The sequence below is a fragment of the Lipophrys pholis genome (genome assembly GCF_963383615.2).
Source record: "Lipophrys pholis genome assembly, chromosome: 8".
In the NCBI taxonomy this organism is placed as follows: domain Eukaryota; kingdom Metazoa; phylum Chordata; class Actinopteri; order Blenniiformes; family Blenniidae; genus Lipophrys; species Lipophrys pholis.
This window is the reverse complement of record NC_137630.1, coordinates 30,805,944-30,832,753: the sequence shown is the minus strand read 5'-3', so window position 1 is coordinate 30,832,753 and position 26,810 is coordinate 30,805,944. Positions and strand designations below refer to the sequence as shown.

At 45.1% G+C, this 26,810-nt stretch overlaps 2 protein-coding genes across 3 annotated transcripts in view; one reads left to right on the top strand and one right to left on the bottom strand.

Annotated features, from left to right (window-relative positions):
* Window positions 1-1,546, bottom strand: part of ptpn18 (protein tyrosine phosphatase non-receptor type 18) — a 10,208-nt gene extending 8,662 nt beyond the window's left edge. The window contains exon 1 of the mRNA XM_080470424.1: window positions 1,348-1,546. Within this exon, the coding sequence (XP_080326550.1) occupies window positions 1,348-1,419 (72 nt within the window). The 5' untranslated portion in view covers window positions 1,420-1,546. The remainder of the gene's footprint in view (window positions 1-1,347) is intronic.
* Window positions 1,547-2,140: 594 nt separating this feature from the next.
* On the top strand, window positions 2,141-26,336 carry gripap1 (GRIP1 associated protein 1). 2 transcript variants are annotated; one of them, XM_080469720.1, is made up of 29 exons: window positions 2,141-2,273; window positions 3,303-3,369; window positions 3,446-3,507; window positions 3,600-3,626; window positions 4,169-4,276; window positions 4,418-4,574; window positions 4,668-4,753; window positions 4,972-5,011; window positions 6,933-7,003; window positions 7,462-7,509; window positions 7,642-7,673; window positions 7,793-7,840; window positions 8,737-8,836; window positions 9,076-9,153; window positions 10,821-10,913; window positions 13,692-13,826; window positions 13,910-14,005; window positions 14,933-15,043; window positions 15,163-15,264; window positions 15,992-16,105; window positions 16,182-16,259; window positions 18,175-18,270; window positions 19,069-19,125; window positions 19,540-19,639; window positions 21,343-21,473; window positions 22,275-22,391; window positions 22,578-22,671; window positions 22,768-22,940; window positions 23,263-26,336. In XM_080469720.1, the coding sequence occupies exons 1-29, from the start codon at window positions 2,226-2,228 to the stop codon at window positions 23,341-23,343; spliced, it is 2,550 nt and encodes an 849-aa protein (XP_080325846.1). In that variant the 5' UTR covers window positions 2,141-2,225; the 3' UTR covers window positions 23,344-26,336. The 2 variants fall into 2 exon arrangements, with proteins under 2 accessions (XP_080325846.1, XP_080325847.1); XM_080469721.1 differs by lacking the exon at window positions 10,821-10,913.
* Window positions 26,337-26,810: the final 474 nt, after the last annotated feature.

Below are 26,810 nucleotides of genomic sequence, written 5' to 3'. Positions count from 1 at the left end.
ACATTGGCTGACGACACGACCTGCTCACTCCGCGGCCGGACGGCTCAACCAGCCAGTATCTGACTGGAGAGCGCCGAGGGGTCAGTGCAGACTGAAGTGAGCTCCAAATGGAGTAACCCGAGTACCAACACTTTACTATGCTGAAGTTATATCAGAAGTTTTTTTTTCTGCTCCAGCCTGTTTGATACATCTGGCTAGCATTGATGCTAACTCCTTTAGCTCGTGAACAAGTGTGTGGATGTTCACACGCTACATGTCTGACCGGAGAGACACACACTAACCACACACACACACATTAAGCTCGACCACTTCCATTTACAACACACCATGACGATTAAAGGCCATGAGAAACAGCCACAGACTGTTCTCTCAGCTTCTGTCAGGAGGAACAGCCACAGACTGTTCTCTCTGCTTCTGTCAGGAGGAACAGCCACAGACTGTTCTCTCTGCAGGAGGAACAGCCACAGACTGTTCTCTCTGCTTCTACCAGGAGGAACAGCCACAGACTGTTCTCTCAGCTTCTGTCAGGAGGAACAGCCACAGACTGTTCTCTCTGCAGGAGGAACAGCCACAGACTGTTCTCTCTGCTTCTACCAGGAGGAACAGCCACAGACTGTTCTCTCAGCTTCTGTCAGGAGGAACAGCCACAGACTGTTCTCTCTGCAGGAGGAACAGCCACAGACTGTTCTCTCAGCTTCTGTCACGAGGAACAGCCACAGACAGTTCTCTCTGCTTCTATCAGGAGGAACAGCCACAGACTATCCTGTATGCTGCCGTCAGGAAAAAGCATCAAACTCTTCTCTCAAGACGTTGAGGTTCTGGGTGCAGAGTTACCAGCCTCTACACTGAGGGTTGGATCCTCAAAGCCCCGCCCCTTTTATGGACTGGGCCTAGAAACCCCGCCCCTTTTATGGGCCGAATCCTAGAAGCTCTTCCTTGTTAAGTTTGGTTTCTAGAAATGTATATTTTAGTTGTTTTTTCTCACAGTAAATTTACGGACGATGTCCCTCTTCTCTCTACATTGCTGCTGTTATACGGAATCCAGCCGCTCCAGATGGTCAAACTGGACCGTCCAGCTCCAGACGTGGACCTGATAACAGAATGGACTCGGCTGCACTGCTGATATTTGAATGGCGACAAGTAAACAAACAAGTATGCATGTTTTAAGCAAATACTCACTTTATCTGATTTTCTACTGCAGCTGCAGAGTGAAGCTGAACACACACGCACACACACACACACACACACACACACACGCACACGCACACACAGACACACAGACACACAGACACACAATAGCGTCTAGTATGTCCTGTGAAAGGTGAGACTGAGGGATCAGAGACTTACGTTGTACTCCTGGGCCACTCTGAGCGGGTCCTCGGCCTTCAGAGAGGACAGCAGGGAGACCAGGACCTCCATGACAGCAGCACCCACCGCAGCGCAGCGCTCACTGAGTGCGTGTGTGTGTGTGTGTGTGTGGTGAAAGAACTTCTGTTTTGACCTCTGCCTCTATCCTCACAGTGAGTGGCACAGTGAGTTAATGATTGAGCTGAACCAGGAAGTGTGAGACTACACTTCTCCGACACACACACACACACACACACATGCGCACACACCCACGCAAACACGCACACATTGAGTTGAATTCAGTTGTCCAGGTGTGTGTTTATTTATTAAACAGCACAACAAACTGCAGTGCTTGTTTACCGTATGTGTATGTGTGTGTGTGTGTGTGTGTGTGTGTGTGTGTGTGTGTGTGTGTGTGTGTGTGTGTGTGTGTCTTTATTTATTAAACAGCACAGACAGGAGGCCTGATGCATTATTGGAAAAGGATAAAATAACACCAGTCTCATTAAATACAAATAGAAAATAAACTTTAACAAAAACAGGAGTATATTTAGTGGCGTTTCTTTTGAGTCTGATGGATTTTGCTCTGTGACCTTGTGTCAACCCGGCACTACATAAAAAAAAAAAAAAAAAGATACATGTGAACGAGCTGGAAATGTTTGGTAATCTTGGTCTTAGTGAGCGCTCTGTCTGCTCGGTCCTGGAAACCCGGTAGGAGTGAGCGCTCTGTCTGCTCGGTCCTGGAAACCCGGTAGAAGTGAGCGCTCTGTCTGCTCGGTCCTGGAAACCCGGTAGGAGTGAGCGCTCTGTCCGCCTGCTGCTCATCGCAGCTCTGCGTCTCCTCCGCCAGCTGCTAGCCTGCTAGCTGGCAGGTAAACATGGCCATGTCGCAGGCTCTGTCCGAGGAGGAGTTCCACCGCATGCAGGTGAGGGAAGCCGGGCAGCCGGTGTTCGAGCCGTGCGGGCGGCTGTCAGTGCGGTGCGGTGCGGTGCGGTGCGGAGCGGCCGGGCATCAGTATCCGGGGCGTTAGCGCTGGGCGCTAGCTTTAGCTCGGGGGTGACAGCGAGCCCGTGCGGGGGGGGGGGGGTGGACCCGTGAACCGGCCCGGTACCGGCTCCACCGGAGGCTTCACTGCGGATCTCCGGCAGCCCGGTACCGGACTCGGAGTGTTCCGCCTCCAGGTGGAGAAGCTCGGTTAGCTCCTCCGCTGCCAACCGTTATGTTTCTATGTGACAGGCGGCTAACGCGTTAGCATCGGGCGGACGGGCGCCGAGAGTCACGGGGTCCGGGGAGGCTGCTGCCCGCCGCTGCCCGCCGCTGCTGCTCCTCCCCGCTCCTCCGGCCTCGGTTATTCATTTATCTGAGCTTTAAACCACATTATAATTACATTTTAATCACAACGACGCCGAGGCTTACACCTATTAGCATGCTAATGTTTACACTCAGATTATTCCTAATTCCACCAAATTACAAGACAAACACGCTTTTAGTCATTACATGTCATCAGGCTTATTGTTTATGGAATTTCGGTCGATTATTATCCTGTATTAAACACAATTAGCCTCATATGTTAAACTGTGTCAGTGTTGTTATTAATTCATTATAAAGTAATTCAGCCGCTAAAGTCGGATTAATTTTCTGATTGTAAGATTATTGACGCAGTTTAAGGAACTAAAGCTTCAGTGTTTGTTTCCCTGTGTGTTGGCGTGTGTTTTCATGTTCGTGCATGTGTTTTCATTTGTGTTTGTTTCTTTGTGCGTTTGCGTGTGTATGTTTGTGTGTATGTGTGTGATATTTACTTGTTTGTACTTGTGTTTTCATGTAAATATTTGTGTTTTCATATTATGTGTGTGTGTGTTAATTTGTGTTTGTGTTTTCATATGTGTGTTTCCGTGTGTGTTTGTTTCCTTGTGTGTGTGTGTGTGTGTGTGTGTGTGTGTGTGTGTGTGTGTAGGCTCAGTTGTTGGAGTTGAGGACTCAGAACTATCAGCTGTCCGATGATCTCAGGAAGAACTCAGCAGGTAAAAACTCTCAGAACATTTTCGGTTTCTGTGAAGCGTGAAAACGTCTTCACACGACTTTAAACGTTCGTTTCAGAGCTGAACGCCGTCCGTCAGAAGAATGTGGGTCTGGAGAGAGATTTCCTCAAACTGCAGAAGGTCTCCGAGTCTCTTCCAGTTTATAGATTAAGATCGTCTCACACGTCACAGCAGATTATAATCTCTGCCTGTTTTTGCTCTTCTGTCTGCAGGCGCTCAACAAGAGCAAGAAAGCTCAGGTGAGTTTCAAAATAAAAGCTTCTGAGTGAAAACTGAAGGTCGAAGGTTAACTGTTTCAGCAGCTTCAACGCTACTCTTTTAGCGTCAAGACAAAGGCCGTTTCTCTATTCAATTGCGTACTTGCAAGTACATACTCGAAAGTATGCACTTTCGTAATTTATTGCCAAATGCATTATGGGTAATTTGGCATCCCAAGTCCACACAAGTCCGGTCTTGATGCTTCCTCGATAATGTGGGCGGAGCGAGAACACATCCGGGTATTTCATGCGTACTCGGCAAGAGGCGTACTTTGAATTGGATCAGTACGCCAGAATGCAAGTATGGACAAGTACGCATATTGAGACACAGCCTAAATCTTTTAGCATCAATGCTAAACTCATTTAGCGTCAAGACGACGTTGTTTAGCTTCAAGGCTAACCTTTTAGCTTTCTGAGGCTCTGCATCTTTTGTTTACAGACTGAACATTCATTGTTTATTAAGGTGTAGAAACAATCCCTATGAGCTGTTGGTACAAATGGTGTTGTTGTTGTTGTTGTTGCAGGAGGTGGAGGCCCTGCTGAGTGAGACTGAGATGCTCCAGGGGAAGCTGCACAGTCAGGAGGAAGACTTCAGGCTGCAGAACAGCACGCTGATGACTGAACTCTCCAAGGTAGAAACGTCTCTGACCCGGTCTGGCTCGGCTCGGCTCGGCTCGGCTCGGCTCGGCTCGGCTCTGCTGGGTCCAGCTCGGACCCGAGCGGCTCAGTCTGGTTGGGCCATCTCTGCCTCACTGTCCGAATCTCTGTTCCAGCTGTGCACGCAGATCGAGCAGCTGGAGCAAGAGAACAAGGCTTTCAAGGAAGGGGGTGGAGCCTCTGTGTCCGGCCCGCCCGCTAGCCCCGCCTCCAACGATGGAGAGCTGCTCCGCCTCCAGGCAGAAAACGCCGCCCTGCAGAAGAAGATGAAAAGTGTGTTTTTTTATCCTCACTTCACTTTGTGAAAAAAATTGTGAGTTGTAGGTGTGTGTGTGTGTGTGAGACAGACGTGTTGTTCCCCTGTAGCCCTCCAGGTCGCTCAGGGCGTCGCCACGGAGACAGACGGAGGGGCGGAGCCAGTAGCAGAGGGAGCCAATGAGAGACTGCAACAGGTGAGTGACGCTCACAAACTCACCCAAAGCACGTGCAGACATCTGAGGCCTCCTGTGATGGTGTGTGTGTGTGTGTGTGTGTGTGTGTGTGTGTGTGTGTGTGTGTGTGTGTGTGTGTGTGTGTGTGTGTGTGTGTGTGTGTGTGTGTGTGTGTGTGTGTGTGTGTGTGTGTGTGTGTGTGTGTGTGTGTGTGTGTGTGTGTGTGTGTGTGTGTGTAGACGGACATCGAGCTGCAGCAGACACACAAGCAGCTTCACGGTGAGTCTCATCTGAACTCTTTGAAGTGAAACAGCAGCGACGAGCTCAGTGTGTTACTGTCTCACGATGACCTGATGTGACCTGTGTGTGTGTGTGTGTGTGTGTGTGAACCCACCTGAGAAACCGTTTCCACGACAACGCTTCAAGTTAAAGTGAATTTTTTTTGTGTTTGTGTTTCAATAAATTTTTGCGTTTTGATATGACGTCCGTTTCCATAGAAACGACAGAAAGCCTTGTAGTTCTCCTACATGGCCACTAGTCTCACATCGTACGAACGTCGTGCACAGACTGATTTCATGCGTCCGTCGTGAGCATGCGCAGGAGCGTTTCAGAAAAGTTGCGTTTCCCTGTTGGAGTTGGGAACGTTTTTTCCAAAAGTTCCGTTTTTCAGTCAGTCCTGAGCTCCCGAGTCACGGAATCGAACCTCGAACGCCACGGAGGTTTTTGTGTTTTCTCCCGAAAGCGTTGTCATGGAAACGAGGCCTCGGCGTTGTGAGTGTAGAGCAGCTCGCTGGCTGAGGACAGACACACACAACCACCAGCTGACGTCACACCGCAGACGAAATGTTCATCCACTTCTGTTAACTGTCTACTAACTATTAAAAAAAGCCACATTTATGTTCGATAAAATACAATTAAAGTCAAATTTTCTGTCCTTTAAATGATCTTAAGACATTCCTTCCAATTAAACGAACCTTTCCGAAAACTAAAATGAATAAATCTCATGACAAATTGTGATTTTGAGTCATAAAAACTTAATAACACATTGAAGTCAGACAGAATTCTAATGATGAGAAGATAAAAAAAAGTTTCTTGCTAATTAAAGGCAATTAAAGATGAATATACAAATCCAGTTGTGTATGTGGGATTTATTTTAACAAATTATTAAAAGAATAAAACTTTTTAAATGCTTCAGAGATAAATTTGTTTTTAATAACATTTGAATTCGGCAAATTAAACGTCAGAATCTGGAATTATTCATATTTTTTGCTTAAAAACTATTATTTAGATTTCAGTAATATCCCATTGAAATATTAAACACTTTTCAAAAAATAAGTTTTTGACAAATGAAATACACCAAACAAACTTTAAACAAATTGTTGTTAATGGTCACGTTTTTGAGGAATTAAAAATATGGTTAATAAAAATGTTTAAAATAAATTGCTGCTAAAGATAAACATTTTTCACCAAGTAGAACACTATAGAAAATTACATTTATAATTAGGAAATGCTTAAAAAAAGGAAAGTTTTTAACATAAAATTTTATTGACAAATTAAACATTTTAAAAATATAATGTTCATCAAATTAAATAATGTTTAAAAAAAATCATTAAAATAAAATACAATAAAAAATTTTACTTTTAAAATCTGAAACACTTTAAAAATGTTTATTTTATATATAACAAATGAAACGCTGTAAATAATAGAACACTGTAAAATATATTTTAAGGAATGAAAACAGAAAATATATTTTTGGGGAAAATTAAATACTGTAAAAGATGTACTGCAAAAAGTACACATTTTTGACAAACAAAAAACTTTGAAAATTAAAAATAGAATTTTTAATGCTGTAAATAATGGAATTAGATATTTTAAAACACTGTAAAAACTATCAGTTTGAGGTTTTAAAAACAAATGAAGATTTTTGACAAATGCATAAATAAAGGTATTTAACTTAAAGTGGAGGGGGGGTGGGGGGGGGGGGGGGGTACAGGTACAGGTACAGGTACAGGTACAGGTACAGCAGCCGGTGCAGTGTGTGTGTCCGGCCTGACGCAGCCTAACGGAGCCCCCCTGCTGTGTGCGGCGCCCCCTTTAGGCCCGTCAGAGACGAGCGTAGAGACGATTGTAGCTAAGCAGGCAGCGGTAGGCTGGTCGGCTGCAGCTGCTCTCTGTCCATTAACTCCCTGCTTTGGATCAGAGCTGGAGATTTCACTGAACACCGAGCAGGAGGAGAAGAGGCTGCTGAGGGAGCAGGTCCACCAGCTGGAGGTACACACACTACACACTCTACACTACACACTCTACACACACTGTACACACTGTATACACACAATGAGCAGGAGAAGAGGCTGCTGAGGGAGCAGGTCCACCAGCTGGCGGTACACACACTGTATACACACACTCTACACACACTGTACACGCTCGTCACACTATATACACACACTGTACACACACTACACACTCTACACACACTACACACACTACACACTCTACACACACAGTACACACACTCTACACACAAACACACTGAGATCTAAATCTTGTCAAAGAACATTTTTCTAAATTCACGACAGTTTCCAAAGTTTTACTTCACCGCTCAGTCCAACTTGTGTTTCTGTGTTTTTATTCTGGAGATTATAAATTGATTGTTGCTCCATTGACGCGCTACGTCAGGGATTACCTTTCTGTTGTTTTTAATCTTGTAAATGTTGTTTTCCTGTCTGCAGACGTCCAAACAGGCGGAGCTCAGTAAACTGCAGGAGGAGCTGTCCAAGGTACTGAAATACCCCGCACTCAGAATCACACACACACACACACACACACACACACACACACACACACACACACACACACACACACACACACACACACACACACAGAACTCACTATATATCTTCACCCTGCAGCTCAGTGAAAAGTTGAAGAAGAAGCAGGAGAGGTGAGATTTTTCAGATTTTCCTCCGTCTGTCATTAAAACCTTCAGTGGGGTGAAGTTTCACTTCAGCTGGTGTCCAGCGGGGGGCGCCATCGCCTCACTCATTCATCTGTATGTTGCAGCTTCCAGCGTCTGCAGACGGAGAAAGAAGCTCTGTACAACGACAGCAGGTCAGCAATACTGCAAGTACTGTTGAACGACAAGTACTGTTGAACTACAATACGATAAGTACTACAAGTGCAAGTATATTACAAGTACAGTTATACTATAAGTACTGTAATACTGCAAGACTATAAATACTACAAGTACTGTCATACTACATTACTAAAAGTACTAAAGTACTGTTATACCACAAGTACTGTCATACTACATTACTATAAGTACTGGGATACTACAGGTGCTGGGATACTTCACTACTATAAGTACTACAAGTACTGGGATACTACAATACTATAAGTACTACAAGTATGGTACTATAAGTACTATGATACACCAATACGTTAAGTATGGTACAACAACTACTGGGATACTATGACTACTGCAAGACTACAAGTACTGGGATACTACAAGTATGATACTACAGGTACTAGAATACTACAATATGTCAAGTACTGTAATACCACAAGTATGATGGTACAAGTATGACAATACTACAAATACTACAGGGAGTAAAATGCCCCTTCAAGTACTATAATCAATATCCAACAATTCCGACTACCAGTGTACTACAAGTTTTATATACTAAATGACAAATACGACAAGTACTACAAGTACTATGGCCACAGCTAACTGCAACCACTTCTACAGACTACTGCTAGTTCTAGTGCTGATGCTCCCATAACGAGCACTACTGCTGACGACTGCTCACTACTGCTCACTACTGCTCACTACTGCTCACTACTGCTCACTACCACTTCTATTACTATTATTTCTGATACAATACTTAGTGTACATTTTCTTCAGTGTTTGTTCTATTGTGTGTTATTGTTTGCATTGTGGGTGTCTTTTGGTACATTCTGAGTGTTGTGTTAAAGTTTGTGTATTTAAATTTTGTTTTCCTCTTCAGGACAAAAATTGACGAGATCAATCAGAGGAAAGAGGAGGAGCTAAAGACGATGAACCTCCGCCTCCAGAAGGTGCAGGCGGACCTGCTGGCAGCCAATCAGGTGAGAGCTCAGACCCCAACTCTCCGATTCCACTTCTCTGTGAGGCGACGTAAAGACGTGTGTGTGTGTGTGTGTGTGTGTGTGTGTGTGTGTGTGTGTGTGTGTGTGTGTGTGTGTGTGTGTGTGTGTGTGTGTGTGTGTGTGTGTGTGTGTGTGTGTGTGTGTGTGTGTGTGTGTGTGTGTGTGTGTGTGTGTGTGTGTGTGTGTGTGTGTGTGTGTGTGTGTGTGTGTGTGTTCAGGTCGCAGCAGAGTTGAGGGAGCAGCTCCAGAGTAAAGACAAAGAACACCAGCTGGCTCTGCACGCGCTCAAAGATCAGGTAACTTGTCCTCAGCCTGCCAGCCAACACTCGGGGCTCGACGCCCTGGTAGGGCCTGCCAGCCAACACTCGGGACTCGGTGCCCCGTCCGACAGGCTGCTGCAGATTCACAGGCTTAGCCAGAGGCGACAAAACTCGCGGCTTCATCTCGGTTCTGAACACACACATATGGAGGAAACAAAGAGTTTCACAGCTCCGACAACACTTCTGTTACAAAGCTTGCGTGCGTGCGTGCGTGCGTGCGTGCCGTGCGACTTCGCTGTCTTTTCTTTCGTTTAACACTTTTCTCTACTAAATTCTTCTCAAGTCCTGTTGCGACGTTTTCAAGTGAAAACAGAAGTGCTCTGTCTCCGTGGAAACGGGGGCGGGACACGCTGCTACTGATCACACGCAGCGTGCCTTTCGTTGTTCTGCACGTGCTCAGTCGATGGACGATAACAAGAATGGCGGCCTCCAGAGTGTTGTGACTCCCAGTCCATATTCCGAGTACCGTAATCTGCGGACTATATATCTCCGGACCTGAATATAAGCCGCACCCACCAAATTTGAAAAGAAAAAAAAAGAAAGGCCGGAGTTACTTGATGCACCTGAACGCATCACACATATATCGGCGCCGTGAAGCTTGTTGACCCGTAAAGATTCATAAATTAGGCAGTTTTTTTTTTTTAAATATTTCTTATTAGGAGGTAGGGCAGAGCAATACAGCATCATCATTTCACATCCACAAGTTAAATAAAACTATACCGTGAGATGCTTTGCAGTATCACAAATAAATTATATTAATAATAATTTTGACGAGAAAAAAGAAAAATGTGAGGGAAACATTCCACCTCTTTTGGTCTTGTTTTTATTTTGTTTGTGGCCCAGAAGAGAGACTTTGAGTAAAATAGATAACAACAATAAATAAACAGCAGAAGTAATCATAGTAAATCATAATGAATAAGGTATAAAAACGGAAATATATAATAATACATTCATAAAAAATTCAGATTATTAACAATAAAATTTTTATTCCTTGTCTTTTAACAATGTTTGAGACTCTGTGCAAATCTTATTGTTTTTACTCTTTTAATTCGTTTTTACTTTGTCTTTTATGTGAAGCACTTTGGCTTCAGCCACAGCTGTTTTAAAGTACTTTATAAATAAAGTTGACTTGACTAATAAACTCATAAAATATTATTAATAAATGAATAATGAATCAATGAAATATTAATGACATCATTATTAATAAATTGATAAAATATTACTAATAATAAAATGAATAAGTTAATATTATTATTATTATTATTATTATTATTATTATTATTATTATTATTATTAGTCAGGGTTCAAAGCGTGTGAAAAAAGTAACGGCTTATATTCCGGAAGTTACGGTCTTTGCCCAGAGTTTTATTCTCTGTGTGTGTGTGTGGTTTCTTAACAAAAACAAAAGTTCAGTTTCCCCCAAAAAAGTTGCGCTCTGGGAAGTTTTCAGAAACTGTTTCACAATGAAAAACGTCCAAAACGCAGCAGGAGTTCATGAGTTTCCACTTGAAAACAGGAGTTCACTGCTTTTCAACTGTCTTCTTTTGGTTCTTTTCCTCTTCATGCCCGGTTCTAAACCCCCCCCCCTTCGCTGGTTCTTCCCTTCTGGCTGCTTCCTGCCTTCGCCGCGTCGCACGCCGCAGGCAGCCAATCAGAGCGCAGTCAGTCAGGAGCAGGTGGACAACATCCTGCAGGAGAACGATGCTCTGAGGACCAACCTCGCAGCCCTAGAACAGGTAACAGACGCCCGGAGAACGTCGGGTAGAACCAGCGCCTCGCCTTCCCCGGGACTAACGTCTAGATTTATCTGGAATGCTGCATGTAAATAACCTTCTAGAACTTCTCCTAGAACCATAATATCATCTCGTCTCCCAGCTGGACTGACGCAGCCGTTCTAGATTTAGTTTGAATAAATCGACTCCATCGACTCAACATTGGACTTTAAGATGGCCGCAGACGAGTAGAAATAATAAATAGGTTTAAAATATATATATATATATTTCTGTTTTGGTGTCGTTTGGATTTGAGAATAACGGACAATCCATTTCTGGCAGCGGCTTCAGGTGGGAGGAGACATCTAGAAACATGAAGTGCGTCCCAATAGTTCCTCCCTTCTCCTTTCCTGTCCACTTTTCCTTAAGGAAAGGTGTTAGGAGGCTTCCTGAAGGAGTTAAGGAAAGGTGTTAGGAGGCTTCCTGAAGGAGTTAAGGAAAGGTGTTAGGAGGCTTCCTGAAGGAGTTAAGGAAAGGTGTTAGGAGACTTCCTGAAGGAGTTAAGGAAAGGTGTTAGGAGGCTTCCTGAAGGAGTTAAGGAAAGGTGTTAGGAGGCTTCCTGAAGGAGTTAAGGAAAGGTGTTAGGAGACTTCCTAAAGGAGTTAAGGAAAGGTGTTAGGAGACTTCCTGAAGGAGTTAAGGAAAGGTGTTAGGAGGCTTCCTAAAGGAGTTAAGGAAAGGTGTTAGGAGGCTTCCTAAAGGAGTTAAGGAAAGGTGTTAGGAGGCTTCCTACAAGAGTTAAGGAAAGGTGTTAGGAGACTTCCTAAAGGAGTTAAGGAAAGGTGTTAGGAGGCTTCCTACAAGAGTTAAGGAAAGGTGTTAGGAGGCTTCCTAAAGGAGTTAAGGAAAGGTGTTAGGAAGCTTCCTAAAGGAGTTAAGGAAAGGTGTTAGGAAGCTTCCTAAAGGAGTTAAGGAAAGGTGTTAGGAGGCTTCCTAACAGAGTTAAGGAAAGGCGATCACGTTGTTTTGACAGTCGGACAGCACTACCACAAGGTGGCGTAATAATAATCGAATAATAAGCGAAGGTTAGTGACGTCTGCCGCAGTGAAAAAACTACAAATTTCCAAAAATGGACTAGAAAAATATATAAATATGATCTCAAATATCACAAAGTTTGAATTGAAATTAAAATAGAAGAAGCTACCAGGAGAATAAAGAACCAATTAAAGTGAGAATAGGCTGCACAAAAACTTTACTATGTTGGTTCTACAACATCCAGAACATTTCTCGCTGGGATCTGGGTTCTAGATAAACCTGCAAAAATCATCTGCAAACAGGAATCCTGTTTCTTTACAACCTAAGGTGATGTGATGCAGGACGTTCTCCTCTAGAACCTTAAAGTAATTATATTAAACCGAACCAGTAAATTAACGCGTCGATTGAGTGACTCTGGACGTTCCTCACCGCTCTTCATGTTTCTAGGAGAACGGCGCTCTGAGGACTAATCTGTGCGCTTTGGAACAGGTAACTAGGACTTGGTGTTGATCTTTAGAACCTGGTGTAGAACCCTCAAGCTTTAGTGGGAATTAGTTTTTAACCCAGCACTGCCCTAGAACCCTACGTTAGACTACCACTATTAAAACTAGAGCTACACTCTGAACATTCTTAGAATCCAGAGCTCTAACCTTTCTAACAACAAAACTGACGTAGAAGCTTCACGTAGAACCTTGAATTCAGACTAATGGTCTTGAATGAAACTAGATTTTGTTGTAGCTATTGACAACCAGGAATTAAGAACCCAGAGTCAAAGAACCCGAACGTGAAAACATCGAGAGAGTTTAGATCTTTCAGAACTCAAAAATACTACATGCAAAAGGAGACCTAGAACCCCCATGTAGAACCTTGTCTACTGCTAATGCTACTGGTAAGTGAATGCAGTTTTTGGTAGTTTTTTGTTGTTGATTCATTTCAGGCATGTGACATTCAAGTATTTTGTGCATTCACATACATAAGCAATGTCCCTACACACACACACACACACACACACACACACACACACACACACACACACACACACACACACACACACACACACACACACCTCGTGTATTCGAAGAAGAAACCTTATCAAATCAAATCCTACCCCATCTCCAATATTTTATAATTACCTTTATGTATTAAGAATAGTTAGTGTTTTATATGTAAATAGAACAGTAAGAATGTTATCTAATAAAGATGTGTATGTGTATATATAGTATATATTATATATGTGTATATATAATATATATTATATATATTATATATGTGTCTATGTATATATAGTGTATGTATACACATATATATATACGTATGTGTACACACATATATATGTGTATGTGTGTATATATATATATATATATATATATATATACTATGTGTATATGTACTATATGTGCGTGTATATATACTATATGTATCTATATGTATGTATGCACACACATATATAAATATTTACCACATATATAAACTAACAAATTTATGTTTGCATTCATATACATTGATAAATACATACATTCATGGAATCCAGAACATCTGCAGAACTGATCAGCCGGACCTCTAGAACCCGTCACACTGTTAGGAAATCAACACCGACTGAAATCCTGAAGATTAATGATCCGAAACATGAATAATTGATATTATTGGTCAATTAATTCAAAGTTGAGTATTTTTAAGTCCGACCTAAAACCCTGTGTGTGTGTGTGTGTGTGTGTGTGTGTGTGTGTGTGTGTGTGTGTGTGTGTGTGTGTGTGTGTGCGTGTGCAGATCCAGACGGTGAAGACTCAGGAGATGAACCTGCTGAGGGAGCAGCAGGAGGCGCTGACGTCGGAGCTGCAGCAGCGCCGAGCCGAGCAGGAGAGTCTGCTGGCCCAGAGGGACGACCTGGACTCCCAGCTGCAGGTACGAGTCCCACGGCGCGTCCGCTGCCTGTCCACCGCCGCGCCGCCGCACGCTCAACGTCTGACTGTCGTTTTAACCTGCAGGAGTCGAGTTTCGCCAACAGGAAGTTGCTGGAGCAGCTCACGGACGAGGGACAAGAGAAGGAGAAACTCCTCAGAGAGCTGGACGAGGCCAAGAAGGTACACCGACACACAACGTTGTGAACGATTCCACATTTGCGCACCACTGATTCACCAAACAGCAGGTCGCGGCGCGGAGCCTAGAAAGGCTTGGTGAACTGGACGGGAGGTGACCGTGAGGAGCAGTGATTTCTTGTTCTGTACTCATCACAGATTGTTCATAACAAACAACATGAGTGTAGCCGGTACCGGGGCTTCTTGACCCTCACGTTGAAGGAAATGCGAAACAATCTGCTGACTCAGCTGCAAAATAAGTTAGAATTTCGGATTGTTTATAAGCATTTTAACTCTGAGGACAATCGCAGCAATAAAGTTGCACTTTTGACAATATATCTGATGTCTGCAGTCATTTTTAAGTGCATTGAGAAAAAAATCAAAACTCAAATTTTTATAAAAAAAAAATGTTTTAGGCCAAATCGCCCACCATGAGAACTACCCGAGATAATGCAGTACACACGCCAGGCCTATAGGTGGCGGTGAAACGCCACCACACAAATACTCCTAAAACAGAACTTGATGAAACCAGGTGGTGTTGATGTGACGTGTTCAGAAGGATGGATGGAGGAAACAAGATGTTCGACCGTCGGACAAAAAACGATGGTTGCATGAAACGGCGTTGTCGTGTGCGCAGGGAGGAAGCACTTTGAGGGCGTCCTCGTCCACTTCCCATGGCCGTCAGGGTGGTCAAATGTTTTGGCGGCATGAGACACGCCTGGGAACACTTGAAGCTCTGGATATCGTGGGGCCGTCAATGACACCAACAGCTTTACTCAATAACACACAAGTTATAACTGTACATACCAACGTGTGTGTGTGTGTGTGTGTGTGTGTGTGTGTGTGTGTGTGTGTGTGTGTGTGTGTGTGTGTGTGTGTGTGTGTGTGTGTGTGTGTGTGTGTGTGTGTGTGTGTGTGTGTGTGTGTGTGTAGACAGCAGAGAAGAGGAAGTCTATGCTGGACGACATGGCGATTCAGATGAATCAGGAGAAAGTCGACCACAAGGAGGCGCTGTCAGACCTGCGACTGCAGCATGAGAAGGAGGTGTGTGTGTGTGTGTGTGTGTGTACAAATCAGTAACTATCATCTGTTACTCCTGTTTAGTTACTTTCACATCAGCCAGAGTATTTTAAAGCTTAAATGACCAAGTTTACTCCTCCCAGGTCCTCGGGGTCAGAGCTCGCTACGAGAAGGAGCTGCGAGGACTCCATGAAGACAAGAACCGCTCAGAGGAGGAAATCCGCCAGCAGCTCAGGGAGGAAAAGGTGAGGAGGAGGAGGAGGAGGAGGAGGAGGAGGAGGGGGGGCTATTAGTCGAGTTCGTCTGCACAATGGCACACTCGCTCGGTTGGAGGTGACGATGGAATGCAAGACATACCAATGAAACGGTTACTCTGTGTGTGTGCGTGCAGCGTTTTCAAGCAAAAACAGAAAACATCTATTGCGTTTCGAGGGGTTCGTTTCCACGACAACGGAAATGAGGGAAACAAAACTTTTCTGAAATGCTGCTGCTGGTCATGAGCACCACGGCCATAATAAATAGTTCCTCTGCACATCCTCAGTAAAGCCAATAAGAACGTTTCCTCCAGAGCATCATGACCCTCAGTCCATATTCTGCTGGACTTGGTACTTTTATTTTGACAGTCACCGTAATAACAGTCCAACTTGGTGGTCTGTCCACTAGAATGTCTGTACGAACATCGTTAATGTTTAGAGTGGATTGTTTTATGTTAGCATGTGTGTGTTTCATTACAAAAACAAACAGCAGCCACTGGTGGCCCAACGTGGTAACTGCATCTGGTTCTGCGATTTTCAAAGCGCGTAAATGCAAAATCTTCACACACATAAAACCGTAGTTTGCTTGCCAGGCCACTAGTTGTTGCCTTGTTTTTTTTGTAATACAACCACATTTTAGTCTGAGTCGGCATAAATCAGTGTTAACGTGTTTGTTTATGTCTGTTTGTGTGTATTTGTGTGTGTGTGACGCCTTCAGGCACGAACCAAGGACCTGGAGCTGGTGCAGCAGCATGTGGAGGAGCTGCAGGCTCAGGTTCAGTCCATGGAGGGAACCAAGGGATGGTTCGAGAGGCGGCTAAAGGAGGCCGAGGTCGGTGAACATCCACAAATCCAACTGTTTAGGTTCTCTGATCAGACATTTACAACCTGTGTGTGTGTGTGTGTAGGAAAACATTGAGAACAACTCCCTGCAGCATCAGGATCAAGTGCAGCAGCTGCAGAAAGAACACGAACTTCAGCTGCAGGTATTCGCATAAAAACACACGTACAAGTACACACATGCTCCGTAACCCGGAGAGGCTACAGCGGGAAAACAGCCAATCAGAGAAGAGGGTCGGTGTGCGCTGAAAAATACAGTTTATTTAGTTTTAGTGAGACGAACACACACTGAAATCTGCCAGAGGAGGAAAAGCTTCTTGTTTAAAATTCAACTTAGTTGTTTGTGGGCGGGGCTTTACTGCAGGAATTACAAGTTCCCAGAACGGCTGGAACACACTGATAGAATAAATGTGTGTGAGTGTGTGTGTGTGTGTGTGTGTCTCAGCCAATCAGAGTGCGGGACGGAGTGTGTGAATCCTGCAGGGAGGAAGTGTTTCCTGGGAGAGCGGCCTCACTGATTACCTTCACTTTATCTGCTGCTCCACCTGCAGCGCTTAATGAGAAAAGTTAATTAACGACGGCCGGCGCCGCGCCGCACGTCACGGTTTGAATCCCAGCCGCGTCAGACGGCGTGTCCAAACCAACACGCGTGCTCCGGCACACTCGCATGATATTGTGTGTGTGTGTGTGTGTGTGTGTGTGTGTGTGTGTGTGTGTGTGTGTGTGTGTGTGTGTGTGTGTGTGTGTGTGTGTGTGTGTGTGTGTGTGTGTGTGTTTAAGCTTGCTGCAGACTGGAGTGAGATGATTTAGCAGATTAAAGAGGCGTTAATGGTGGAGGAGGAGGAGGAGCAGCGAGCAGGAGCAGCGAGGAGGCGCCTCAGGAGGAAACACAGATTTTATTTCTCCTCCGAGTCGGAGGAGGAAAGTTGGAGAAACGACGTGACCTTCGCTTCGTTTCACAGGAAAACTTTCATTGTGTTCTGGACGTCCGTTTTCAACAGACCGCTGAAAATACAACTTTTCTGCAAACTGCTCCTGCGCATGCGCCTCCGCGGCCGTAGCACCTCGTTCTGCACATGCTCAGTAGGTGGACAGTAGGAAGAATGTTTCCTCCAGAGTGTCGTGACTCCCGGTCCATTATCCATACCAACTTTGATTTATCAAGCACTTTAAAACAACCACAGTGGACTAAAGTGCTGAACAAGAGAATAAATAAAAGGTAAAAGTGCACAGTTCACAGAACAGATAAAAGATACAGACAATACAAATAAAACACGCACACAAACGGAAGCAAGACTGCAGACGCAGTCCAAACGTGTCGGCAAAGTTAAAATAGTCTTCCTCTACTAATTGTCGCTGGAAAAGAAAAGATAACGTAAAACAAACACAGCTGAGAGAAACTTCTCCTGGGACTTGGTTTGTTTTATTTTGACAGTCAACGTAATAACCCAACATTAGAATGTCTGTTGTTAATGTATGTTTGTGTGTGTGGTTTCATCACAAAAACAAACAGCACCCTCTTGTGGCCCGACATTAAAACTGCATCGTTTTCAAAACATTGCCGTGTAAATGTGAAACTTTGTGCTCATCTTAACAAACCTGTGTAAAAAAAAAAAAACAACAAAAAAAAAAACGTTTTCTTCTTCTTTTTTTTTTTCTTTAATTTTCTTTATTTGGCACCACTTGACCACAAATACAACACTTTCATCTTAAAATACAAACATTAAAAGGGATCCTTTATATATCTATATATAAATATCTATATATATATAAAAAATGAATAAAGCACAACAGATCATGGGGTGTTTTACACTGTATGCACAGTGTGTACTTTACAGATCAAGCAAATACAAATTAGATTAGCAATCAGAACGGGAGGTGTTACAACAACAATGAAAAAGAAAATGAAGCAACAATCTTCATTTTTCAGTAAAAATGTTGACACTTTTCTGGGTGGTTCGGCCGGGTTGGAGCCGCTGTGGTTTTGCTTGACGCCCCCGGAGCGGGATGACGTGACGTGACCTGGTATGGCCTGACTGATGGAGACGCTTCCTGTTGCAGGAGAAGCAGCAGGACACGGAGGCCGTGCGGCTGCAGCTGGCGGAGGCGGAGAAGCAGAGCGAGCAGCACAGAGAGGCCATCGACAAGCTCAAACAGGTCCGTCTTCAGATCATTACGCTGCTGAAAATAGAGCCCGGCTGCCGTGGGGGAGGGGGTGGGGGTGGGGGGGCGTTTCCTCCCTGAAAGGTCTCCTGTGACTCTGCACTCTAAAACTCCTCCGTCACATGAAAGCCCGGCGGAGCTTTGAGGCCGCGCCGCCCTTTCACCTCTCCTCACGCCTCGCTTTGAACCCTGCGTCTGTGCAGCTTTGGAAAAAAAAAAAAAGAAGAAGATGGGCGCGGCCTCTGATTGATAGGATTTAGCGAACTTCAAAACATCACGGCGTCGACTCCCGACTGCAACGGGACGGGTAGACGAGAGGGAGAGGGAGAGAGGGAGAGAGGGAGAGAGGGAGAGAGGGAGAGGGAGAGGGAGAGGGGGAGGGGGAGAGGGAGAGAGAGAGAGAGAGAGAGAGAGAGGGTTTTATGTCCAGCAGGGCGACTTTACGTGATGCACCTGAACGCATCACTCAGGGCCGTCAGCTGCTGGAGCCTCAGAAAGCAGCGCCAGACGAGGTCACTAGGAACAGAAGTATCACTTTTAGGACAAGTTTTGTAGAAGCAGAGACTTAAAACAGCAAGTATCTTCATGCAGAAGTAGAATCTGGCGGCACGAAGCCCGTTAACCCGTAAAAATCAATAAATTAGCAGCGTCATTTTATAAGCCGCAGTGTTCAGAGCCTGTGACAAAAGTAGTGGCTTATAGTCCTGAAATTACGGTAACTAAATCAGCGGACCGTCGCCTACAAATTAAAAGATGTCAGAGTGTAACTGATTCTAACTTTTTTTGGTGCAGGAGATCAAGGATACGGTGGACGGCCAGAGGATCCTGGAGAAGAAAGGCAGCGCTGCGGTGAGCGCACACACACACACACACACACACACACACACACACACACACACACACACACACACACACACACACACACACACACACACACACTCTCTACATACATTCGGTCTCTGTGACGGAAACAAGCTGCGAAGAGTCTCAAACAGACTTGAGAGGAAACATTCTGCACCGTCATTAAAGAGCAGCCGTGCATGAAAACCAATAATTAGAAAGTAAATCCCTGTGTGTGTGTGTGTGTGTGTGTGTGTGTGTGTGTGTGTGTGTGTGTGTGTGTGTGTGTGTGTGTGTGTGTGTGTGTGTGTGTGTGTGTGTGTGTGTGTGTGTGTGTGTGTGTGTGTGTGTGTGTGTGTGTGTGTGTGTGTGTGTGTGTGTGTGTGTGTGTGTGTGTGTGTGTGTGTGTGTGTGTGTTTACAGTTGAAGGACTTGAAGCGCCAGCTGCAGTTGGAGAGAAAACGAGCAGACAAACTTCAGGAGCGACTTCAGGAGATTCTGACCAACAGTAAAACCAGAACAGGTACAAAAATATATATATATATTTTTTTTTTTCTGGTGGTGATGTACATGTTTTACGCTGTGATGCGGATTTACGGTTTTATTGTGAATCAAACAGGAAATCTGAGAGTCCAGAGAGTAAAACCTTCGCTGCGTTTTGGTCGAAAATGTTGCTCCTGCTCATGAGCGGCTCAGTCCCAGTAACTAGTTCTTCTGCACATGCTCAGTAGAGCCAATCAGAACAAAGCTTTCTACATTGTGTCATGACTCCCAGTCCAGATTCTCCTGGGACTTGATCATTTTATTTTGACAGTCACAATAGTAACAATCCAACTTGGTCGTCTGTCCACTAGAATATCCACGTTCTCCTGTTGTTAATGTTTAGAGCGGATTGTTCAACAAACAACCAACAGCACCCACTAGTGGCCCAATGGGAATACTACATCGTTTTCTACGGTTTCCGTAAAACACACAAACTTTTCGGGAACTAAAACGATGTGTTTTCGCTTGAAACATAACAAGTGATTTAAGCCTCGGTTCGGGTTTGCGTGCAAAAGTTGTGGCTGGTACCGTAAGAACGGTACCGAAGGGTTAGGATTGTTCGTCACCCTTCCGTTGGGGTACCCAGCGCCACAGACCGGCTCCGATGCCGTCTGCTAATTGGTTAGTGATTCACGTCACTCCCGACAAGCCCGCCTGTGGCGTCGTTTTAGTGCCGAAAACCCAAGCGCATAAAAACTGCAATCGCACACACAAACACACACACACACACACACACACACACACACACACACACACACACACACACACACACACACACACACACACACACACACAGTGATTGTAAGCGGAGTGTTGGCTCTGATTGTCGTCGCTCTGCTTCAGGAGGTTCTGACTGAGTCCGGAAACCTGCTGCTACATATTTAATGCAGTGCTCTGGTTCCACAGCTGAGGTGGACACAGTGGCGTCTGCTGGACACACACACACACACACACACACACACACACACACACACACACACACACACACACACACACACACACACACACCTGCTCGGTATTATCTGTTTATCGCCATCTAAACTGGCCTGCTGATGTCGTTTTATCCCCTTAATGTGGCTCTTTTGTTGTGACCTTGTTTTTAGCTGACACACACACACACACACACACACACACACACACACACACACACACACACACACACACACACACACACACACACACACACACACACACACACACACACACACACACACACACACACACACACACACACACACACACACACACACACACACACACACAGTGGGGCTGTCCTCAGCTTCATGTATAATTGATGAGCCGTGCTGAATGTTTAAAAGGTTCTTCAGCACAAACCTGAGAATCAGACATTTTAAAGTAGGCTACTTATCTCCGCCGCACCTGTCTTAAAGAGACAGGACGCAGTCTTAAAGAGACAGGACGCAGTCTTAAAGAGACAGGACGCAAACATTTTTTAAAGGGAAGAATGCAGTCTTAAAGGGACAGAGCCCAGTCTTAAAGGGACAGAGCCCAGTCTTAAAGGGACAGAGCCCAGTCTTGAAGAGGCAGAGCACAGTCTTAAAGGGACAGGACGTAGTCTTGGAACAGGATCATAGCATTAGTAGATGAATTTCCATCTTCATATCTCTAGAACAGCTGTGAACCTTGTGAACAATGACTCAGGTCTGGATCTGTGTGTTTCAGGGCTGGAGGAGTTGGTTCTGTCAGAGATCAACAGTCCGAGTCGCACCCAGCAGACCGGAGACTCCTCCTCAGTCTCCTCCTTCTCCTACAAAGACATGATGAAGGAGGCGCAGCCGGCAAATCAGAACAAGGTGGGCGGAGCTTCTGCTGTTGTCCAGCCTATCAGAAACCGTTTGAAGCAAGAAAACTATAAGAACAATTAAAAACATCCAACATTTGTGGTCAGATTAACAAAACAAATAAACGACTTTAACTGGAACTCAGGAGGGACAAAACCTGAACTGATGAAAACTAGACTAAACCAGACTAAACTGGCCTAAACCTGTCTAAACTGGACTAAACCTGTCTTAAACAAGACTAAACCTGCCTATGATAGACTAAACCAAAATGAACCTGTCTTAAACCAGATTAAAATGGACTAAACCAGACTTAACTCCTCGAAAACCAGACTAAACCTGTCTAAATTGGACTAGACCTGTATGAACTAGACTAAACTGGCTTAAAGCCAGACTAACCCTGACTAAACTTTGCCTAAAGCTAAACTACACAAGTCTTAACCAGTCCAAGCCAGGCTAAAGTGGTGTGAACCAGACTAAACAGTCTGAACCTAACTAAACCTGTCTAAACCAAATGAATCTGTCTAAAATCAGACTAAACCTGTGTAAACCAGACAAAACCTGGCAGCTAAACCTGGCCTAAAACTAGATTATACCAGGCTAAGCAAGGCTAAACCGGCCTGAACCAGACTAAATCAGACTAAACTGGTTTCAGAGCAGATTAAACCAGACTATAATGGACTGAGTTGGTCTGAAACTAGACCAAACCGGTCTAAACCAGTCCACCTCTGTTATGAAACTAGACTAAACCGGTCTAGAATAAGGCTAAACCAGTCTAAACCAGTCCACCTCTGTAATGAAACTCCATTCCCCCAGTCTGGAGGCGGCAGCCCCCAGTCGCAGCGGCCTGCCGAGCTGTCGGACGACGAGGTGGGGGAGCTGTTCCAGCGGCTGGCGGAGGTTCAGCAGGAGAAGTGGATGTTGGAGGAGAAGGTGAGGAGCTGCTCTTCTTCCTCTCTGCTGCATTATTAACCAGCGCCGCCGGTTCGATACCGCCGGGCGCTGACGCTGCGGCCACTCAGCGCTGGAAGTTTACCGCAGCGCCCATCGTGGGGGCGGAGCTAACGGAGCCGCCACTTCCTGCAGCAAGACCTCACCTCTGACCTCTGACCTCTGCAGGTGAAACATCTGGAGGTGAGCTGCTCCTCCATGGCCGAGGACATCTGCAGGAAGAGCGCCATCATCGAGACCTACGTCATGGAGAGCCGCAGAGGTCCCACACACACAAACACACTCACACCCGGGCGGTCAGGAATGACTTTCTGTTGGTTTCCATGGTAACCACCCTGACATGCCCCTTCCCCCCCAGATGTGTCGGGCGGCGGGCTTGGAGGTCACGGAGGTTCTCAGGGTGACCGTGGAGGTTTGGGTTCAGTCCTCAGAGATCTGGTGAAACCCGGAGACGAGAACCTGCGAGAGATGAACAAGAAGCTGCAGAACATGTTGGAGGAGCAGCTCACCAAGAACATGCACCTGCAGAAGGTCTGCACAACTACAGCCGCACAACTACACTACACAACTACAGTCACACAACCACAGCCGCACGACTACACTAAACAACTTCACAACTACAGCCGCACGAGTACAGCTATACCACTAAAGCTACACCACTACATATAATATCACAACTAGAACTGGACAACAACGGTATCACAGCTACAACCCACACACACACACACACACACACACACACACACACACACACACACACACACACACACACACACACACACACACACACACACACACACACACACACACACACACACACACACACGGGTGTGATCTCTCCCTCTGTGTTCAGGACCTGGAGGTTCTGTCCCAGGAATTAGTCCGTCTCAGTAAAGATAACAGTCCTGGATGTGGCGCCGCTGGTTCGGGATGAGACTATCGCCTGGATCCGACCTTTCATCCCCTCCTCTGCACCATCGTCCACCTCAGCTGGAGGATGTGGGCCCGGCTCTGGCTAACCCCTGGAACCATTCTCGCTTCTCCCTGCCTTGTGCTCACGCCCTCAGACCTGTAGCCGGCTACGATTTCACCTCCTCCTCCTCCTCCTCCTCCTCCTCCACCTCCTCCTCGGTTCAGACTAAACGCTGGAGTTCCTCCCTCTGAGGGCGGCGCAGAGAGTTGCTGTTGAATGTACTGAAATGAGACGGCGCCGCTCGGCTCCGGGTCCTGGCTACGACCTGGTGAAGCGCCTCTCGGTGTCTGGTGTGAATGTTTGGCTTTCTGTGTCTGTCTGTGGGAGCCGGCTACATCCTGGAGCCCACACTTCTTAACTGACTGAATAACTGGCGTCACTGTGCAGTAACTCTTATCACCATGTGGCTGTTTCCTCCAGATCCGTGTTGCACGGGCCCCATCTATAACCTGGACTGTCAGACTCATTCGATCACAGCCGACTTTGGACTTGAACTCCAGGAACGAATCCCGAGCTTCTAAACAGGAAGTGGGTTCCTCGTTCCCAAGTTCTTCTGACTCATCTCACCACTTTTAACAGACGGATTTGCTCAGTTGTCATAGCAACAGCTTTGCTTTTCACCTTAGTTAGGCGATAACCAATCTGTTGCTATGACGACCACAGACCGAGGCTGTGGCGTGTCTAAAAACTTAATGCATACATCATTCATTTCTTTGAACATTTGCTTAGATTTCACGATGTCTGCAGCTATTTTGCATCCCTACCATTATATGTTGGTTTTCATGCACTCCGGGATGCAGAATGACTGAGACTCGCCCCCAAAAAAGGCCAAATTCTGGTCCGGCCCCAAATATTCAGATGAATGTTGAAAATGACAAAAACATTCAGCAGGATTCCAGATTAGGATCTTGAAAATCCAGAAAAATCACAGCCATCTCATATCTTGTCTAATCACTGCGAAAACACAGTGGGAGTCAAAATGGTCCACAGATTAAGATTGTGATGAGGAAAAGTGTTTCAATCGATCATCGGTATGTTTTTGTCATCCCGGCTCAGATCTTGGTGTTATTGTCTTGAGCGGACATGTCGAATGCCTTCTGCTGTCACCTGTTGCGTAATTCATTACGACACAGCCGGGCTGCCAAATGGCTCTCCGCGCTGATTCCTTGCAGAGTTTTAACAAACTAGCAGTTTATGATTATCACAATGTAAATTTGCTGCTCTAGTCTTCGTCTTTAATCGGCACTGATGTGAACTGGAAGTCAAGCGTTTGTCTTAATTTTGAGCTGGGATGCAAAATGACTCGAGAAAACCTGTCTGATTGTGTTTGTGTGCTGAGTTCAGTCGCCCCAGTCTTTCGATCACATTAACTGTAATATATGTTGCCTTATGTTGTTTTTTTTTACATTTCAATCCTCATCAGGGACACCAAATGGTGCATTGCATGAAAGAAACATAACTTGTAGTTTTTCTTGTTTGAAAATGTCTCGTATCAATATTTAGCACTGTCTGTTTTTTGACATAGGGATGCAGAATGGTTCGGTGTGAACAAATCAGTGGTTCTCTCCATACATTGTTCATCTTTAAACTCTGACTGACACAAATTCATTTAGTTCCAACTGTTATTCTTTACTGGACATTACCACCTTCAACAGGGACACCAAATGGTGCAGCTATGAAGAAAATGGTTTCAGCTTTTGTTTTCTGCTAAATCTTGAATGTATCCTGCTCGTACGTCGTCTCTATCACTTCAATCTTTCTTTAACTCAAGATTTTGTTTTTGGTCTGACATTTAGTACAAATGTTCCGCTGGCAACGTTGATTTCTGACGTCGCCGCTCCCTCGGCAACATGTTTTGTTTTTGGTATTTATTGGTTTTTGTTCTGGGATGCAAAATGATTCAATATAAACAAAATGTGTTTGACTTGGTTTTTTTGTCCATTTTAAGTCTTGAATGATGTAAACTTTCATTTGTTTAAAAGTGTAAACACTTAAACTTCCTGAATATTACCATCCACAGCAGGGAAACCAAATGGTGCAGCAGACTAAGAAAAAAAAGAACAGTTTGTTTTCCATTTGATTGTTTTGGTGTTGCGTGTCGGCTGCTTACAGCTTTATGCCGTTAATCCAGTGAGCTTTTTTTGTTTTTTTGGATGAGATATTGTAAAGTTTGGGATGCAAAATGATCCACTGGCAGTAAATACACGATGATGAACGAGGTGAAGATTAAGTTTCGACATCTCAATATTTGGCATTATTTGTTCTCTTGGTATTTATTCCACTTTGTGCTGGGATGCAAAATGGTTCAATGTAAAGAGATTGTGTTTTCCATGACACAAACAGGAAGAGATTTTTTTTTGCACACTTCCATCCTCAGCAGGGACACCAAATGGTGCATGTGACGTTCTGTGAATTCTTCGGTTTGTAAAACGGCGTATCTTTGAATATTCCAGAAAACATTTTGTCCGTTTTGCCTTCGTCGAGTCACTTGTTTGTTTTTTTTTCTGCCGCCTGGTCGTGACTACGTCCTGGATTACGTGTCGCAGCAGGCCCTGAGCTGCTCACCGGGATCTGACTACATCCTGGACTTTGTCTTTCACTGCTTTGCTTTTTTTTTTTTTTCATTCTTATGAATCCTCGATGTGAGTCAGGAAATTGTCAACATGTTTAAGTCGCAGCTTTAAAAACTTCCACTAAACAGTTAAAAAGCCGTGGCTCTTTTTTTGGGGGGGGGGGGGGGCGTCTAATGTGGTTCAGACTGCGATGGAGTCAGTTTGGTGGTTTTAAACAGGCTGTGTGACGACGGGATCCGTCTATGTGCTGGACCGTGCTTCTGTTTGTTTCAATCTGTATATATTCGCTGTGGATGAAGAAATCAACTGAAATATTTATGACACTGATGATCATGACGCTAACTATTGTAACGACCAGGAAATAAAATTCCTCCTGAGGCGACTTTGTGTTGAAGTTTTTCTTTGTTTGCATAAAACTAAAAGAAAAAGAAAGAACTATATATTAGAAAAGATCGCTCGAGTCTGGAGAGAACATCAAACATTTCCTGGGCTCCGATTGGTCCGTCGTCTCCTTTCACAATAAAACTCGAAGTTCCTCGAGAAGTTTCCGGCTGAGGTCAAGTTCGAGCTCTCGCGGCTAATTAGCGGCGCGCCGCCGGCGTCCCGCGGAGAGCGGCGGATTAGGCGAGGTGACGGCGGGTCCCGCCTCGACCAGATAGCGCGTGATTGGCCGGGCCGCGAGGTTAATTAAAGTGACGAGTCATGATTAATATTGGGGGGGGGGGGGGGTTTCTGAGGGAGGCGGCCGCCGCTGACGTCACGACTTCCAACTTAGTTTCTGGAAGCTTGGCGTGAGTTACCCACAATGCACCAGAATTCTAAGACGTGTGACGACGATGAGGCTGACCAGATTTA

Coding starts and splice junctions, on each gene's coding strand:
- gripap1 (XM_080469720.1), top strand. CDS start 2,226: ATGGCCATGTCGCAGGCTCTGTCCGAGGAGGAGTTCCACCGCATGCAG. Junction 3,370..3,445: donor TCTCAGGAAGAACTCAGCAG/GTAAAAACTCTC, acceptor CGTTCGTTTCAG/AGCTGAACGCCGTCCGTCAG. Junction 21,474..22,274: donor AGCCGGCAAATCAGAACAAG/GTGGGCGGAGCT, acceptor CCATTCCCCCAG/TCTGGAGGCGGCAGCCCCCA.